Genomic DNA, 19953 nt, shown 5'->3' on the forward strand with positions numbered 1-19953 from the left:
TGTGTATGCGTGTGTGTGTGTCTGTGTATCTGTGTGTATCAGCTGTCGACAATTGCGGGTAGTTAGCTCTGGTCATGCTGTGCATCCGATTGCAGGGAAATAATCAATAAACAAGTCAAGCGCTCCCCCTCTCCTACTCCTTTTTCCTCCTCCTTCTCCTTCTATTCTCGACTATCCCTCTTGGCAAATGTTTGTAAAGTTGTAAATTGTCAATTTGTCACCCAAAATGAAATGAAATGCTGGTCAATAGAATAACCCTCACCTCTCTCCCCATCTCCCTTATGCACTCCATTGCCATTGTTCTTTGCAAAAATTTGTTGACAATCATAGCAAATATTTCGCATTTAGTGTCTTGAATATTAAGTTATGCATTTTAAGGATGGCATGATGTGATGATTTTCCATGAAATTCATATAAAATGCAGGGTGTGACCTCATAATTTGTAGAACTTTTTCAATAATTTTGAAAGGCCATCTATACGTTATCTATAAACCATAAAATTGTGAGCAAAAAGTCTATGGGATTTCCTGGGAAAACCTTTTTGTGGGTTTCCTTTATCTTTCTATCATAAGCTAATTTGGGAAAACTCAAACTAACTGAAAACTCACAGGCTACTTTAAGATCAAATTTTACAAAAATAATATGAAATTCATTGAAATTCCCTTAACTCTTCCCTCATTGGGGTTTTTTGATTCCTCATCTAAGCCGTTTGAAACTTCCTTTTCATTAACTGGGTTAAAGTGTAGTCTGGGATTTCTATAGACCTCCCCACACTCTTGTCTCTTGTCTTTCACTGCTTCTTCTTCTTCTACCCCCGCGAACATCTAATTGCGCACGTCAAAAGAAATCGCATGACTTCTTGCCAACATGCCACCCAAACAACGGGAGCAAAACAAAAGCCGCAGAGGAAGTCGTCGTCGCTGTGTGGCATGCATCAATTTGTGCAACATGGCAAAAATTTCACGCGTACAAAATGTCCGGGGAAATGGGGGAAAAACTGGCGAGAATTGCTAAAGAAGAAAGTACATAATGAAGGAGAAGGAGATAACAACTGCATCATGCGGAATGGGGAAGGGGGCGGTGGGGGAGCGGATAAAGGCAGAAAACACATGCACAAACAGACAGATAGACAGACAGACAGAAAGTTTAATCAATGCTGACAGAAGAGAAGAGACAAAATGCGTCGAATTGCCGGATGGCGGTGCAACGGGAAGGTAAACTGGGGAATGGGGCATGGAATACTTTAAGAAAAAACAAAAACCATTTTCCATTCAATATTTTCACTCTAAAGCGGGGCAAAATAAGTGAACGTGTGCGAGAGCGGATCGATAAGTTCGTGAACTTAGGTGGCTAGGGAAGACATTATTGTAGGGGAGGCACAAATCTTAATTGGGGGAGCGAAAACGATTAAAAGTCAGTTTAAATAGAATTATTTTAAAAAATCTTCTCACATAATTTATGTTTTCCCTATAACAATCATGTATTATCCAACACTTCTTATCAAACATACAGTTTTACATTCAATAAAGTGCACAAATATTACAGTTTGAAAGCCCGAAAAACAAAACGTTCTTATATAACAGTTTCCAGCTTCACACTCAAATACAAACATACATACACATACAACTGATCCAGACACATACACCCACACAGCCACACAGCTTACTTACATTTTGCTCTCTGCCCAAATGAAATAAAAAAACCAAAATGGCCTCCCAATATGAAAAAACAACAACAAGCCAAGAGTTTGCTCTTCCTTGCATTTCACTAAAACACACACACTTACACTTGCACGCGCTCTGAAAAAAAAAACACACACACCGACGCGGCCACCCGCCAAATTGGCAAAATTACCAAAATTAAGTTGATAATCACTTAACGGACTTGTATGCTGCGCGATTTTCATTCACTAATTAACAATGCACAGAAAAAACAACAAAAAAAAAGAACAAGTTCAATGAATTTAACACAATAAACAATACATAAATAATTTAGAGAAAACTTTTCGGCTGCAAATTTCACAAGTGGTAAACTTCAACTGTAGAAGAAGACGAATAAAGCAAAAACAAAGTTGAGAGAGCACAGAATGCCAAAATGATGAGAGCGGGTTAGAAAGAGCGAGAAAGTGAGCGACTGGGAGAGGGAGGACAAAAAGACTATAGAGCAGGGGTAGGCACAAAGAGAGCCAGCTCAAACTGTCAATGTATGCGTGCGCTTGCTTGTGTACGTAAGCTGCTTTACACTGCGCGAATCGTATGTGAAGAAACGAATAAAAAAATTAAACTGCAAGTGAAAAATAATAATTCCGACATAATTGTTGTTCAGAAACTCAACTATTTCCTTTACTTCTATATTGTTTGGATAACTTTTTATACGAAGGAGATCTTCTAAATAGCTATCAGTAAGACTATTTCGAATTGAATCTTTAATTAATTTCATTGTCGAAAATGTGGATTCGCTTATATTGTAATATACTTTTTACCCTATTGGGACAAAATATAAATAATGGCAAAATATTTTTGTTGTTGCCATGTAAGAAAGTGAAGCATTAATTTTTCTGCGTGTAGCTGCGTAACAAAGCGACATAGTACTGCTTTCGTCAAAAGTCTGTGCGACACTAGCTGTTTTTTTATGCACTCAACTTGTACTTCGTGCTCACATCGGCATGCACACAGACGGCCACACGAGCAATTGCCGAGCAAAAGTGCCCGCACGGGCTATGGGCGCCTACCTCTGCTATAGAGTGGGATCAATGCGACACAGTGACGTCACAACAATTGCCCAAGGAGCAATTAAATCAATCTACCAAGATATATCTACGATTAGCCAATAAAATCTTAGTACATCTTAAACCAATCCTTTTTCTTTAACAAATTTATCAATTATCTACATAATTTAAATGAAATTAAACAATAAATACAAAGGCATCTTTATAAATTTATCAAAACTGAACATGAAACTAAGCGATGACACAAATTAAATCTTCTTACACTTAATTAATGTAAGTATTAGAAAATATTTTCCAAATTAGCGTAAGATTTGTGTAATCAGTATATATAGAAGTAGAAATAATTATTGGGAATAAAGGTTTATTATAATAAAAACCATATATGTATATATACGATATATTATGCGATATCGACAAAAATTGTGTAAAATTATAGCGTTCCAAATCATAATTTGATTTAAATAATACATTTAAGTGTTATTTTGAACCTATGGAACACCATGTGATCCCATTTATTATAAAGAAAATATTTTAAAATACTAAAAAAAATGTTAGGAATCTTGCCACCTCTTGGGGAACTGATCTAGACAACATTTTTAGAGGCAATCCAATCGAAAAATGAGTTAAAGATACTTGATCCATAATAAAGAATAAACTGAACCACACCCCCTGGATGCGTCTCTGCATCTATTGTCATTTGCCCCTCTTCCAGTTTAAATAATCTGTATTATGAAGAACAAGTTTATAGACGTATGAGGACTATATTGCCCCACTGTATATATATACATATAGGCATTTCACATGTAAATTTCCAAATCTAGTAATCCTTGTCAATTCAAATTTCAAGCCCCCATTTGATATACCTGTGTTTTTAGGGAGCTCTTATTCAGTTGAAATTTTACCTCACAACTTTCAATTTCTCATTCTCTGAAATTTTCAACTATTTTTCCAAAAATAAGAAACTAAAATGTTTCATTTTACTTATATTTTATTTGTATCCGTTCTTCTAGGCCAATCCTTTGGTAAAGAAGAGCAACCGAATCATTGCTGTAATCCCTGTGATGAGGATGATAATCAACCTATATTCCAATTGACGGAACAATCATGGAGACTAATGCTTAAAGGTGAATGGCTTGTGGCTTTCTGTGCTCCAACCACTATAAGATGCCACAAATTCGAAGACACCTGGTTGAAATTTGCCCTGGAAAATCAAAAGAACAAAGCACTTGGATGCAATTTGGAAGTGGCTAGCATGAAACCACCATTTTCTACGACGATGACAGAACGTTTCTCATTGGGTAGATTGCCTCTCATTTTGCATGTGCGAGATGGAGCCGTTCGTGAATTGCCCTGCTCCAAAGCTTGCACCCTTAGGGAACTTCAGGATCTAGCGAATAAATGGGTGAATATTGATCCATGGTCCTTTTGGAGTCATCCCGATGGTTGGGTGACCTCCATAAGTGTACAATACGTTAGTTTTATCGATTGGATACACGAGAAGCAGTGCTTTAATCTCGACTACTTTGAATCGAAATGGTTGGCACGTTTAATAGTCATGATAGTCTTCTCAATTTGCTTTACCACGTCAGTTGAAATCTACATGTGTCGACTGGAAAAACGACGGGCCACGGCAGTCCGATATCCATGCCTAGCATGTAGTTATCGCAACCGCCGCAAATGGTAATGCCAGGAAGGAAGAAGCAGACCAAAAGCTTATATCATCCACACTACTCTCGTCCATCCCCCCAGGATATTACAAAATTCAAAGCAAAGTGTTTGTCTCATGTAGAACGACAGACCAAAAATGTTATTCATGTTAAAAATCGTTATAAAAATTAAATGAGTTATAAATGGTATTTTACATATTTGCAGCTTTACCCTGCATACGACAGATTTGCTTATGCATACGAATGTTAATCAAATCATTTTGGCATCTCCAATTGATATCGAAATCCAGATGACGATCGCCACGTTTGACCACAAATAAACCACTGATCGTATCATTCACACACAAAGGCAAATGTTCGTCGATGTGAAAGAGTGTCTGCTTCCATTGGGTACACGGGGCCAGGGGACTGGTCGATATAGTTTTGACCCCATCATTATGAGGGAAATCGAACTCAAAGTAAACCACAAACCAATGAGCAATGCATTTGCGTACAATGGGCAAACAAAATTTCGTTGTAAAACTGAGATCATTGCGTTTTAAGGTCATCAGATCAAAGGTCTTGAGAAGTTCACTCTTGGCAAGCAATTGATCTGCAGGCACTGCGGCTACCAATGGCATACGTTGGACAATTTGACTGGCATATGACATATTCAAGCCGGCGAATCGTGACCAAAAACGTTTGGGCGGCACATAGTTTCGATTCTCGGTGGCAGCTGTTAGATATAGACGAGCATTGCAAGGAAAGATATATCCATCCGATTTCAACCACTTGTCACGGGCATAGAGAACCGCATCCAAACTTTTATTATACATGAGACAAGCCCTGCAAGAAGGTGAAGGAAGGAAAGTGAAAGTAATGTCTTGATATTTGACAGTTGCTTACCCCATCCATTTGGATATAATAACATCAAATTTATTTACCGGCATGGTAATCTCTTTGATATCTCCTTCGATCACTTCAATTATATGATCCAATTGATTTTGGCTTACCAATTGTCGGGCCACCTGGGCCACAGGAGTTGGCTCTTGGGCAATTACCCGGGCGGCACCCAAACGAGCGGCCCACATGGATAAAAGGGCGCTGCCACAGCCAATTTCGAGAACCACAGCGTTCTCAAAGAGCTGCCCGTTCGCCTCCATGGCATCCTTGAAGTCCAGCATAACATAATCACGCATTATCACCTCCTGAGTGGCGAGAAACTCAAGATAAACCGATGGGGAAATTACAGATTCTTCAGCTTCCATATTTCTATGCTTCCAGTTCCCGAAATAGAGTATAAACAATGCCTATCGTCTATCGATCGAATGTATAGTGTATCGATAGTGTCAAATTAACTGCATATATCGATAAGCCTAAGAAAAAGCCCGTTAAAAGCGTTTAAATTTGAAAAATGACAATCTTTAAATGATCTAAAAGTCAAAATTTAAAGATTAGAATGACTATGTTCCTTGTGTTTTCAATCAATCGTAAGCTTATGACCTTTCTAAGAGTATAAGTACTTATTTTTTATGTATAAAGATGGGGATTCAATATATCGATAAGCCCCACAAAAAAGACGTTGAAAGCGTTTTTCAATTTGAATTTGCCAAAGTTTAAATGATCTACAAGTCAAGGTTTGGTATTTCCATTAGTTAGAAAGGTATTTTTCTTGAAATTTTTAGTCAATTCAATGGTCAGGGCTTTCTTAAGACTACGAGTTCTTATTTTCGCTGATTGTGAGATGAAGATGATGATGATGATGAGTAGGAGGGGGAAAGGGCGACGGATATTTGTATCCGTTATTTGCTCTGACGTCAAACGGCCAACACGGGACGCGTGCCAACAGAAATTGAATGATAATGACTAGTTGTATGTAGAGAGCCCCATCAGCACCACCCAACCGCAGTCTTTTCATACCACCAGCACCACCCTCCCACTGACTTGACCTTGAAATTGGGAAAGCAAAGAACAAGTGCGCGCGCGATCACTCTGAAAATTCATTAGTTGGCATAAACACAGAGGAACACACACACACACACACCGCACAACACTTTTACAGAACGCGAACAACAATAAATAAGAATTTATTTAGCTATTTTCGAAAATCTGCCATCACCATCAGGGCGAAAAAGAAAAAAACCTGAGTGAAATATTGTTGATTTTCCCCATGAACAGGTTTTTCTTATTCAACTCATGTTAGGTGACAATTATTAGGAATTAATTTATAGTTTAAAACTATGTAATAGAATTATCTAAGAGAGTCCAGAACTGGTTTTAGTTTTTCCATATTTCTCATGATGTAAAATTAAATCTGTCCAAAAAAAAACCAATTCTGTACACGACAGGAACCCAGGAATCCAAGGGATACAATTTTCAATTATCTATTGAGACTATAAAAACCTAATGATAGGCATACACACACACACACACACCATGGGGCATGCGGCCATACCATACATACCCCCAACTGTGTGTGCAGATAACAGGTAATTATTATTTTTGGCAAGCAGCCCATTGCTAGTTCCACATATTTCATACATATTTTTGGCATATTCATATTTAGATGAATTGGGATTGGGCGATTGGCGATGGGCGATGGGCACCCCGTAGGAAATAGAAAAAGGTTCACATCAATTTGTTCTTTTTTTGAAATCTGTTTGTCTATCCATGGGGGAGCACATGTAATTATTATTGATACTAAGGAGCCAAAAAAAAGAAAATTTAAACATTTGTTTAGTGTACTTTTGCTTTGCATTCAATGCAATTACATGTGGAATGAATTTTAAAGAATATAGTTATTTATTTACCATTCATTGTTGTTATTTGTTTACGTTCTACTTGAGTAATTTTCTTTTATATTTTTGTTCTGGTCCGATATTGTTTTGCGCTTGATTTACTAATTCTATTCTTGGTCTATCTAACTACATATACAAACATGTATGTATTTGTGTCTATTAAGACCTTTGTGGCCGACCCCTTAACTTGGCTAGGAGGCACTGTGGTCTAAATGTAGTTAAAAGAGGCAGAATTTGTATTTTGATATTAACAGGATTTCATAGGATTATATACATACATATATAGCCCAAAACTGATTAAATCTAAGATGAAAACAAACAATTCAGACCACTGTGCAGTGTGGCCACTGTCAAATTATATTTTGCTTGGTCACGTAGACCATAAGGTAATGATTTGGCAAGAGTAAAGCACGTTTTTCTACCTATTAAGAAATGAATAAATAATATAGGTATAATATATATATATATATATATATATATATATATATCTGTACATGTGTTTTTTTCAATTACGTTTTTGCCAAAAAGATGACAGCTGATTACCAGAAAAGACAGCAAATCCATTTTTAAGCAAATGACAGAAATAATTTTTAACAAATTTTTGTGAATTATTTTCTGTTGCCAGGCTACATAAAGAAAGTGTCAACTGAAAAACAAAGTGAACAATTTTTCACTCCCCCCCACCCCAACCCTTTCGCACGATTCCATCATCAGCAGCAGCAACAGCAGCAATTAGTCGAACAAGTCCGATAATCAAGATCCAAAATGTTTGCCGATGACAAAGATAAAAACTTTTGCTGACGTTCGTTCATTTGCCACTTTTGCATTATTTCGATTCAATGGAGCGTTACGAACATCATACACAGGGAGGGCATTATAATGTACATAAAATATATATATGTACATATGTGAGAGCGTATTGTAATTAACAGGAAACACAAGTTCAACAACAGAAAAGAAAAAAGGTGTACGTAAAAATTGTTATTATGATGGGTTTTTGGTTAACGGTAAAGTTCATGATAACGGTCATTTTCAATTTGAATTTAATGTGTAAGTTAATTGAGGAAATTTAAGTTAAATATAATATGTAAATACAAATGTACATTTGTTCGTTCGCATTTAAAGCATAAAATTAACACTTGTATTTTATTATAACAATTTTTTTGTAATACAAGAACATAATTATTTGAATTCTTATTGAATTCGTATAAGACCAAGAGCATTGAGTTTTATATCAATCAATTTTGTAAAAAAAATTGTGAAATTTTGCTAATAGATCAAAATTACTTTATATATCATCAAATTGTAGTCATTTTGTATGTAAAAATGGTATGACTGGGATACAACATTCTGATTAAGTCTCTTAATTTTAATGCTGTTGATCTTTCTCATTCAAAATTTTTCGAAACCGCCATAAAAATCCTCTAAAAACAGCTGCTGAAGCTTATCGATATGCCAGGGTTACAGAATTTGCCTATGGTTTGCTAAATCAATAGAACAAAACTATCGATAGATTGTCATCGATAGGTTATTTATTACTCCTTTAAGTTTTGCCGCGTCTGCAAAGCAGTTTACATTTTCTTTGATTTTTTTTTAGTTTATGTGTGTGCTAAAAGTGAATAATTGTGCAAATTATAAATATCGGCTAAAAGTTAATGCTATTATATGCCTTAAATTTGTTTATTTAATATTAGTTTTAATGTTGAATGTTTGTGTAAAGAGACAGATGGCCTAAGAAATGAGCGAACAAGAAAAGGATTAAAATTGAGAGACAAGCTAAAAAAAATATTGAACATCATGAAATAGTTTTAATTGCTTTTACTTGTGGGCATCTGTTTTGTCAATCAGAACACATACATGTATGTGTTTCAGCTAGGATCATGAAATTCCTGAGCTCTCTCTCTCTCTCTCTCTGTGTTTGAAATCGCAATTAACCTGCTCTCTTCCCATTTAGTTTGGACTTGTCTTTTGGCGCTGTTGCATCTCGACTTATTGGTGATTTTTTTTTTTTATTTTTTTTGTGTGCAAAGTGAAAAATGGTGAATAATAAATTAAATAGAAAAAAGTTTATGCTCCAAGTTAACAAAAGAATAGTTTCGTGTTTCAATCACTAAATTAGTTTACAAGTTATTCTTAATAAACGTTAGGAGTAAAATTGAGAGCTAATATAAAAAGAAATCAAAGTTGTAGGTGAAAAAAAAGTTGTAAATGTTTAATATTTTTATGTTTTACTTTAATGTATGTTAATTTTATTAAGCAGTATAATAATTTTCAGTGTGCAGCTACAGATACATATCTTCATATGTACATGAAAGCATAAGAATACATGCACACATACGTACGTAAGTACATATGTATGTGTGTGTTTCAATTAGGATCAATTGCAAAGCTCTCTTGCCTTCTCTCTCCAACTTTTTGTTGAAGCCACAAGTAAAGTAAAATTTTAAATAAAATCTTTAAAATAGTTAATGCAGAGCCGCGGTGCTTACTTATTAAATAGTTTAATTAGTTGACAACATATTGTTGCTGTTGGGTTAATAAGAATACGAGAGAAAAGAAAAGAATTCAACAAAATCTATTCCACTCTCACATATACTTCTCAAACTGTATAACAGTTTTAAGAAGTACAAAATCCCTGAGTGTGAAAGAGCCAAAAGAAAACAAAAACAAAAGCAACAATTGTTGTTTTTTTTTTTGCTTCTATTAGAATCATTAAACCTTAATGTTCTCTCAATCTTCCTTAAGTCTCAATTTATTTGATTTTTTTCTTCCTTTTGTCCTGAAAATCTTGGCTACATTTGTGGTTTTTATTCAAATCAATTTTTTTGTTTTGTTTTTTGTGTGAGTGCGCGAGTTTAATGTTAAACATAAATTTATTTGTTTATAAAAATAATAAAGCTCCCAGTGATAAATTACATTATTTTTGTGTTAAAATCGGTTACTTGTTAATTTTTAAATTTCGCTAATTGTAAGAAGAAGAGGTAATAAATATTTGGCGGCCGCAGTTATCGCCGAAGGTCACAGTTCCTCTCACCGAAGTCGCAGTCACTTTCGCCAAAGTCGCAGTCATTATTTCGGTCGCCTTCACAAATGACATTTCTAGTGTTGCACAATTAGCAAAGAATACTATTTTTTGTTTTTCTGTGGTGCTTAAAAGTTATTAGTGTGGTGAGTAAATAAATTATATATACATTTATTTATTGTATTTATTTCAGATCGACCAAATAGGTAAGTATACATCATATGTACATCATCATCGTACAACATCGAACTCCTTACATACAAATTCGTAAACAATCTTAGCTGTTACATTTAGTGTGACCAGTTGGTCAAAAAGACCAACTTGTTGCTGCCAATTGGCCACTTTCTTATTAACAATAAATGTGTTTTAAAATATATGTATGTATAAGTGTATATCAATAGAGAGATACTTTTCAATTCGAATTAGCCATCAATTTTGTTGAGGTGAAGAGAAAGGATGATGCGGCATTTGCTCACCTGCCGTGCATCAGCTAACACATTAGCACAATAAAACTACGAATACACGGGGAGTTTTATTGAAGACAAATAAACGATAAGAAAGCTATATACAAATGATTATAAACAAGATCATTAATTTAATTTTCACACACTTCTTCATCAATCAGGAATTTATGTATGTGATAGATCGCCAAAACTCTCTCTCTCTCTAGTCATATTGAGGGTTTTGATAAATAAACTAAATTTTAAACCATCAGAGTAGAGAGAGGGCTTAGAGATTCAATTATTGTTCAATTCAATATTGCAAAGTTGAGTTGTTTCTTTTTTTTTTTGTTTTTTTTACCAAAGAGTTCATCCAACTCGGTGCTCCATTAAACTTTTATAGAGGTTTTTTCTCTCGTTTTTAATCTGCATATGATATAAGAAAATGTTGTGACTTTGTATAAGCAAAGATAAAGACAGTCATCTGTTTTTCCCCTCTCTCTTCTCATGTGTGTGTCATCCTTCATATCATCTCGACGACGACGACGAAAACGACGACGATTTCGATAAAAATTTGCGAATTTGTATAGATTTTTTTTGTGTTTTTTTTTCGGTTTTTGGTTTTTTTTCGCTTGTTGCCAACGCGATTTTATTGTTTCGTTTGCGTGTTGCTTGCTGCCGCTTGACAACAAGCAACGGCAGCAGCAGCAACCGGGTTTTCGTCTGTATGTGCCTACACTTACTCACCTTCGCCCCCGTCACTGCCGCTGCTGGCCCCCCTCATTCCAACCTCATCTCATCCATTAAAGTTGACTGACGTGCGCTATGGGCATTGGGTCGTGCAATTTTTGTACAGTTACATGTTGATGGGCCGACGTCATAGACGACGACGACGTCAAGGAGGAAATGGATGTCAACTGTATTTACACTGTAAAAGCCGAAAATCAAAAATACTTTACTTTTGCCACACTAATCGATCATCGATCGATAACATCGATCTCACAAATTGATCACCTTTACCCACCACAATCCCTGCTTGTTGCTAGAGGGCATTTCAAAGTCGATGCTGTGATCGAACAATTTATTACTTATTTTTCGATCTCTGTGCGTTTTTTTTTGTGTTTTTTTTTTTTTTTTTTGTTTTAAATGCATAAATTTGTTTGCTATCGACAGATTTACATTTGCCGCCGGCGTCCCCTAAAGATACGTTAACCTTTTCTGTTGCCATCCGCGCGGAGAGTTTGCCGTGTGCGTTTTTATTTTTGATTGATCGCACAATATCACCAATATATGCATGTGTTTTGTATATATATATATATTTACAAGGTTTATTTTAAGAAATTTTTCAAAAATAATATTAATTTAAGAGTTTATTTGGATTGAATTATAGGATATTATTCTCAAGGTAGGTTTGGATATTGACTTAAATCCTCGGTGTGACATTTTGACAGAGTGTAGTCCCTTTTGGTTTAACATTAGATTCTTAGAAGTATTTTGTGCAAAGGATTCGTCATGTTATAGTATCTGCAGAAATTCTATAAACTAGGATACGGTTCAAGGAAGTTTTACAGGCTACTAACTCTCATACTCCATTCGCTCCCATAATCTTGAATCGTACGTCGATTTGGGGTAAAACTGGCAAACTAAGTGGCCTCAAATTTCATTTGATTCATCCAATTTCACCCAAAATAAACCTCCATGTGTATGCTCCATGGGGCATACTAATAAGTCATTCCTTCATTGCATGGAATATGTACATAGATAACAGATCAATATCTTCACGATATATGTATAGAGTGATAGAGTATGGGATTAACTGAGGCAAAGATAAGCAGATAAATCTTGATTATAGCCTTGAGTTTTGCTGTCTTGAATATCTAATATAAAATTCTGTTTTTTAATTTGTGCCATTTCAATGGACCATCTCTCTCCCTCTCCCTCTCTCCCTCCGTCTCTTTAACTATCATGACACTATTATTTGTGCTCTCCCATGACGTTAGTACGCGGCGGCAATTTTAGATACCATTATATGTGGGGCCGATTGAAAAGTAGAAAAACAAATCTAAAACGGTCAGTGACGGTTTTTTTTTGTGCTGATGAAAAACCAATGTACGTCAGTTGAAAGAGGTTTTTACCTATTGCTTGTTAATTGGCTTAATAAACACACAAATAGCATAAATTTCAATTAAATGATGAACGAAGGCAATGAAATAAACTTTATTAATAGTTGTTTGCCAAATAAAATATATACAAATATATATTATTAATAATTTCTTTTTAGTTAAATAAATAATTATAATAGAAGTGAACTCGTACAGTAAATATCAATATGGTAAGTGTTAATTCTCTGCATTGATGAAAACATCTGACGCATAAACTGAAACTGGCCAGTTGAAAATTTATTCCAGTTTTTGCCACTGAGAAAAACCACACTAAAGTTAGGTTGTGCTTATGGTTTTTTCCAACCGATCTGTGATCTAAAGTTCATGTTGTTGTTGTTGTGTACTTTCACTGATTATTATCCCAATATGTATGCATCTAGTGTCTCTCTTCATAATGTCGTGTCTATGTCTATGGCAATATATATACATACATATGTATATTGGCGCCAAAGTCGTTTGCAGTGACGTAGAGTGACCTTTTTGAACACGCCGCGGCAAACACTCACCGCACGTGAGCTTGTGGCCGTCTTCCTGGTTTAACGTCACACTCATGACGGCGCTCACCTGGATAGCCCTCCTTCTTCCCCTCCCCCGTCCGCAGATCAAAAGATCTACCAAGTGAGCATCGTGCCCGTGTCATTTGGACAACGTGCTGCACTGCACAACGTGGCTAAGCAAAACGGACTTCGACGCGGCGGCGGCGACATCTACGTGACTTTAGTCACCCACAGCAATTGCCACCTAGAAAGGTTTTTTGTCGTCATAGCAACTGAAAACGAAAAAACAACAACAAAATATATTTTAAATGCTAATGGTTTTTTGTTCTTGTGAAATGATTTTTTGCTGTAATTTCGCCAGGTTTATTTTTTAATTCAAAACTTGGCCAAGATATCCTGTAATTGTATTGTTGGCTTAGACATGGGTAATCCCTTGGCTATTCGATTTGCATGGAATTTTTGGCCAAACGTTGTAAATTGAATTGAATCTCAATAATCAGGTTAATTGACACCTTTTCAGTCCTAACTAATGGGACAAGTCCTTAACCTAGTCGACTCGCATATGTTTTTAGGCAAAGTGAACTGATTGGTATCAAGTTATGGTTGTTTTTATCCCTGCGATACCAAGGATTAGGAGTGGATCGCTTCAGCTTTCCACTTTAGCCACATTGACTGAGCGCTAGATGAGGCCCGAACAGGTTAGTAAACACTGATGAACCATAAACCTTTATAACTATACAGTAATGGCAAAAAACTTGAGACATAAATTCTTGGACCCTAAATTCTGATATCATTCGATTCTTATATAATATGATAATGGAAAGTTTTGATGTGTTAATTAAATAATACAGGCAATATCCTAGCCTATACGATGTTGAGCTCTTGGATTAAATTGTGCTAAATTCCCTTTGCCTTATGCCCTTTGCCGATATCACATATAGGAAATGAAGATATTCAACTTAAGATAGAACTAAAAACCCAACATTAGAGCAATTTTTTTGACAAGAGTTGCTAATTGAAATAGTTTTCGATATTAATTTGGGTTAGACAGGTGATGAGAGTGAAAGAAAGGATAATTAATACAATGAACTAAAAATTTTGCATAGAATGAACATTTTCTTTTTATTTTTGTTCGTTCTTTTGTTTAGACAAATTGAGGCACATTGTCGGCACGGCACGGCACTTAGCTTTCTATTTCCGTTTCCTAACTTGTTTTTTTTTCCGTATTTCTTTTTTTTTTTTTTTGGTGTGGTATGGCAAGAACTTTCAATGGAGCCTAATTACATTCGCTTTTTGGCATCATTTGCATGCTTCGATGACATTTTCAACGCACTGAAGAGCGGGGACAATCAATGGCAGAAAAACAGAGAGAGAGAGAGAGAGAGAAAGGAAGAGAATCTATTGTTTTTTTTTTTTGGTAGAGGATAGGAGGAAATGTCAGGTCAAGTGACGCTAATGAACTTGTGTGTATGTGTGTGTGTGTGTGTGCCCATTGTTTCTGGTGTTTTTTGTTGTTGTTGGGCGTTATTAATATTAAATAAGAATAAATTTTTTTTTGTTTTTTGCAGCTTTAACCACAATAACAGCAAATGGCATAGAACATGTCATGTAGACAAGCTGGAAGGGGGGCGTGTGGGGCGTGGGTGGCAGGGGAAAGGTCTGACAATACGTGTATGTAACATGACACAAAAGTCAAGTGTAAAAGGCTGCAGCAAACACAACACACACAAAATGAGATAGAGAAAATAATAAGGAGAAAGAGAAGCCCCACAAAATGTCAGTCGCCGTCGTCGTTGTCGGCACAGTGGGACATCATGAGGCATCAGAAACGACGCGTGGAGTCAAAGAGAGGGAGAGAGAGAAAGAGAGAGGGAAGAATGGTAGGTTGGGGCTAGGGGGGGAAGAGCCATAACACCGCACGATACAAGCAATTAAACAATTGTAAACCAATTGATACACACGCTCATTAATTAAATTAAATGATGGAGAAACAAAACTAGAGAGGAGAAAAGTTCAGCAGCATTTCCCTCCCTCCCTCCCTCTCCTCCTCTTTCATATAGATAGACTTTTCTGTGTGAGTGTGTGTATGTGTGTGTAGCAAAAACCAAAAGCAATCAATCATGCCAATTAGTTTTAATGGGACCCCCTCCCGTAGACAATTCCATTGCATTGCATACAGTAGTCGTCAAGTTGTTCGCTCGCTGCATGGCAGTTAGACAATAATAAAGATACAACAACAACAACGACGACGACAGACAGACAGACATACGGCCAGAGCAATCTGGATTCCTCCTCAGCGACTATCAACCAAGGACTAACAAACCATAGGGAAAAGGAAAGAGGACACGTAACTAAAACAGTTAGCTTTAGCGAAATGTTTCATAGAACAAAACACACACACACACACACACACTAAACTTACCTTTCTGTATTGCCGACAACGAAGAACAAAAGTGTCATACAAAGATATAGTGAATATATTTCCGTATATTATTCTATTGAATATATTAATTTGAGTCAGCGACGGCATTTTGCGGTGGATGACTCAAACCAAAACTTTAAACGTATAATGAACCGTGAACAAAAGAAACGTAATTCCTCTTATCTGGTTATACATATATAATTCTCATATATAGTGAGCTGATCTGGGTGTTCTTTTTGAGTCAAGAAATCGGTCTTTGAAATCAAAACTTTATAATTTTAAGAGGTAAAATATAGATTTTGGCCGTGCAAATTTCCCTTCTTCTTTCTTCCACCAAGGATCCGTAATATGATACGATCCATGTTATATAAAGAAAAATAATGTGGAAAATTGAATTTTTCCAAAATTTTGTCTGTTTTCATATTTTTCAATAAAAATTGAAGTTTTCTTATACTTACATATTTGTAATTTTCATCTCTCATGTGAATTAATAAATTTACCTTTATTTTTGTACTTTTTTTTGACTATCTCAAGAGCAAAATGAGAAAACCCCAAAAAACAACAATCTAGAAAACAATTAAAGAGAACCTGCTCTTTAATATATATTTGTTAGATTCCTAACAACTATAATCATTTTTAGCTGCTAATCAAGGGTTTATAGTACTTTCTTCAAAGTATTTTTTTTTTGTTTTTGCTTCTTTTTTAGAAACAAGGAAAAAAATAATTGTTTATTGGCCCATGAGGGGATCGAACCCGCGACCTTCGCGTTATTAGCACGACGCTCTAACCAACTGAGCTAATGGGCCATGTTGAGTGGAAGCTCCCGAGAAATCAGTTTCAGAACAAAGAGAATATATATTCTTTTTGAGATTCGGATTCCAATCGAGTTCAATTAGAAGATACATAGACATTCAATTAGATAGTATGAAAAAAGAAAAGAAAAAAAAAAAAGTTTAATACATTTCTATTTTCTTTTTAGCTGTTATCATACAAAGAACAACTTTCATTTAAATGACCGATAAGAAGAGTAAGTGAGAAAGAGAGAGGAGGGGAGAGAGAGAGTTCATACAAGTTTAAACTTTATCTAGGCCAAATGAAAACAATATTCATAGACTCTTCACGAAGAAACAATAGAATCACATTACGATAACAACAAATTCAGTACGTCCGTCCGTCCGTCTGTCTGTCTGTCCCGCTTATCATAGAAATCTTTTGGCTCGTGCATTTCGGTCGTCGATTGAGGAGGGGAGAAGAAAAACTGCGTTAATTGTTCGGCAAATTCGGCCATTGAACCACCTTCCACCCACTTGGCCTTGTTTGACCTTGTATCGATGAGCGGCACTCTCTCTCTCTCTCTCTCTCTCCCTCTCTCTCTCTCTCCCTCTCTCTCTGTTTGTGGGGGGTCGCAGTATGTGAATGTGAGAATGAGTGATGAGTGGGCCTGCTGCTACTGCACGCAAAGTATATCAGAAATAAGAGAGAGAGAGAGAACCTTTAGATTTTGTTCCTTACAATTCATTTTTTTTTTTTTTACAAGTTTTTATTAGGAAAATTCCATTTCCATTTGTTGTTGCTGTTGTGTGTGTGGTGTGTGATGTGTTTAAGTCAATATTTTGGCAGCTGTCCGCATGAAATAATTGCAATTTAATGGCTTGTCAACACGTGTAAGGGGCGTAGAACAGGTGCGATCGCCGGTAGCAGCGCCAAATGGAGGTGAACGAACATTTAAGCATCAGCCCTCCCTCCTCTTCTCCGCCCAACAGCTCCATCTTGATTGCACTCCTTCAAACATCAGCCACACACGCCCAAGTTGATTGGCAAAGTTTTAAATATTTAAAACAATTTTTGACCTTGATTTACATTAAAAACAAAAAAAACCAACAAAATTTCAGAATATTTTTTTTTTTTTTTTTTTTTGTAGCATTATGAAAATCATAAATTATGCCTAAAAACACAAAAAATGAGACAAAAAATATTACTGCTAAAATTAATAATGAGCAACAATTAAAATAATAATAATCATAATTATAATAAAAAGAGAAATAAAAAAAATAAATAAAAATAATTAAAATGTTTAATAAAAAGTAAGAAGAAATATAATTATTAAGCTACAAATAATAAAATAAAAAAATTAATTATGACAAAAAATAAAACATAATAATAAGCAAACTAATAATAAAAACAAATTAAAATAATAAGAACATAAATTTTCATAAAAATAATAATAATAACAACATAACAACTATTTTACTTCCTCACAAAAGGAAAACAAAGCATATTAATAATAAAAAAAACTACATAATAATACAAACATAAATTTAAAAAAAAATTAAAGTAATAAGCACATTCTTTTTTATAAAAAATAAAACAATAATATAAACTTAAAATTATAATAAAAACATTTACATAAAATTATAATAAAAAAAATAATAATAGAACAAAAAAAAATCCAAAAATATAAATAATGAATGAATGAATAAAATAATAAATAGGTGAATAGAAATTAAATACTTTTTTTTAAGAATTTTAAAGAATTGTTATCAAATTTTTGGAGTAGTTTAAAAATGTTAAGAAATCAAATAGTTTAAGTAATTAAAATAAGTTTATTTAGGCACTAATGGGGGGGGAAAAATGCTAAAACAAATGCCTAAGTCAAAAATACAAAACAAAAAACATTATGACACTTTCTGAGGCAGAATTCGAACCCATGCTGAATTGTTTTATAAGCGAATGTTATATGAATTACACCAATTAAAAAGATCGTGGGATGGCGATTTATATCCGACCCATGTCTCTTCTTCCCTTCCTCATTCATTGGCGCACGTTTTATAAGTTGCTTTGTCGGCCAGCAAATGTTTATGCATATATGTATATTAATCCATTTTGATGTAATTAAATAACGAAATAAAACAAAAAAAAATCATACAATGTAGTCAAAGCATTTTGCATTAATTAAATCTATAGATGTTTGATATAACTTTTTTGTTTATTAATTTGATATAGGTAAGTGACGAGTTGTTTTACATTCTAGATACACATAAGTACATATGTATATTAATTGCCCTAGTTTTAATTGATTTATGTTATTTTTATTTTGCGAATCATTTTCAAGTGGCGACCTACAAAATACTATAGAAACCGCATTAAGTGCCTTCAATATCTAAAGATTTCTATATAGATTCAGTCTACTTTCGTGATATAATCTCTTTCCAATTTGACTTCATGACTCATGCGATCAAGTTAAAGATAAAAAGAATAAAAAGGAAAGAATTTTGGAACAGTGACAAATATATAAATATTTTTATTTTGTTTTTTTTTTTTTTGTTTGTTATTTTTGGGAAAACCCTATCCAATATTGAATGCTAAAATGAACTCGACAGTTGTACAAATATATGTACTATATAGTTCCATGCAGTGTATGACAAAACCAATGACAGAAGAGAGGGGCAGGGTGGGTGCTTATAGCTAAAGGGGAGAGCCAAAAGCTGTTCGTTTCTACGTTCGCGTGACAAGCCCAAAGCTCTTTCCCTTCTGTACGCTCTTTGCCTGCTGCTGTTGCTGCCTGCCCCTCGAAGACCCCCACCTATTCACAGTGTTTACCCAGTGACTAAAGTTTAACAACAACAACAACAATGCATAGTTTAAGGTCATCTATATAACTGTTGCCAGGCCCCGAGAACCTAGAACTAGATCCCCCACTAAGAAACGGGAAAGAGAAGCGGGGCAAGAGGGAGGTCTTCTCTATAGTATGGTTTGGGGCAAACTGCTGCCAACGTGTCTGTGAATTCGCACAGTGGAAATTGTGCAGAAAATTGGTTAGAAAATTATTAGATAATTTCTATAAAATAAATTGTTAAACAAAAAATACTTCAAATGAGATTCCCATTGTGGGAATATTTGAAAATACTTTGGAAAATGTCTTTAATCTTATCTAGCTTATTTGGAGAAGGAAATCGAGCATTTTAAGAGAAAATCGTTGGTTATTGGATAAATTTGAGAAATTCTAGAGGTAAAATCCCAATTTAGGGGGAAAATTTCCCTCATTACATATTTCCCTGAATCAAAGAACAAAACTTTAAGTCATTGACCTAGTAAAGTCTACCACAGAAAAGAGGATTCAATCATTCAAATTCAATCATTCAATTGTATTTACAGAAAAGAGTCCATATGTTTTCATAACATTGACCGTTTATCGTAACCAGGTTTGACTGTAATATTAAGAAATCGAAATATTGATT

The 19953-nt window shown here is 34.9% G+C and overlaps 1 protein-coding gene, 1 long non-coding RNA gene and 1 other non-coding gene across 3 annotated transcripts in view; all 3 read right to left on the bottom strand.

The window, feature by feature from the left end:
- The window catches only part of LOC111519486, a 46598-nt gene extending 44900 nt beyond the window's left edge, over positions 1-1698 (bottom strand). Inside the window, exon 1 of the long non-coding RNA XR_006954743.1 lies at positions 1671-1698. This is a non-coding gene — a long non-coding RNA (uncharacterized LOC111519486). The remainder of the gene's footprint in view (positions 1-1670) is intronic.
- Positions 1699-4503: 2805 nt separating this feature from the next.
- Positions 4504-5683, bottom strand: LOC6638946 (protein arginine N-methyltransferase 1-A). Its single transcript, XM_002061714.3, has 2 exons — positions 5281-5683; positions 4504-5220 (listed from the first exon to the last, which is right to left on the bottom strand). Exons 1-2 carry the CDS (start codon positions 5640-5642, stop codon positions 4587-4589), a joined length of 996 nt encoding a protein of 331 aa, XP_002061750.1. The 5' UTR covers positions 5643-5683; the 3' UTR covers positions 4504-4586.
- Positions 5684-16447: 10764 nt separating this feature from the next.
- Positions 16448-16521, bottom strand: Trnai-aau. Its single transcript has one exon. It is a non-coding gene; the product is annotated as a tRNA-Ile (tRNA).
- Positions 16522-19953: the final 3432 nt, after the last annotated feature.

Source organism: Drosophila willistoni (assembly GCF_018902025.1).
Source record: "Drosophila willistoni isolate 14030-0811.24 chromosome XR unlocalized genomic scaffold, UCI_dwil_1.1 Seg144, whole genome shotgun sequence".
Taxonomy (NCBI): Eukaryota; Metazoa; Arthropoda; class Insecta; order Diptera; family Drosophilidae; genus Drosophila; species Drosophila willistoni.

Coding starts and splice junctions, on each gene's coding strand:
- LOC6638946 (XM_002061714.3), bottom strand. CDS start 5,642: ATGGAAGCTGAAGAATCTGTAATTTCCCCATCGGTTTATCTTGAGTTT. Junction 5,221..5,280: donor ATTATATCCAAATGGATGGG/GTAAGCAACTGT, acceptor ACCTTCTTGCAG/GGCTTGTCTCATGTATAATA.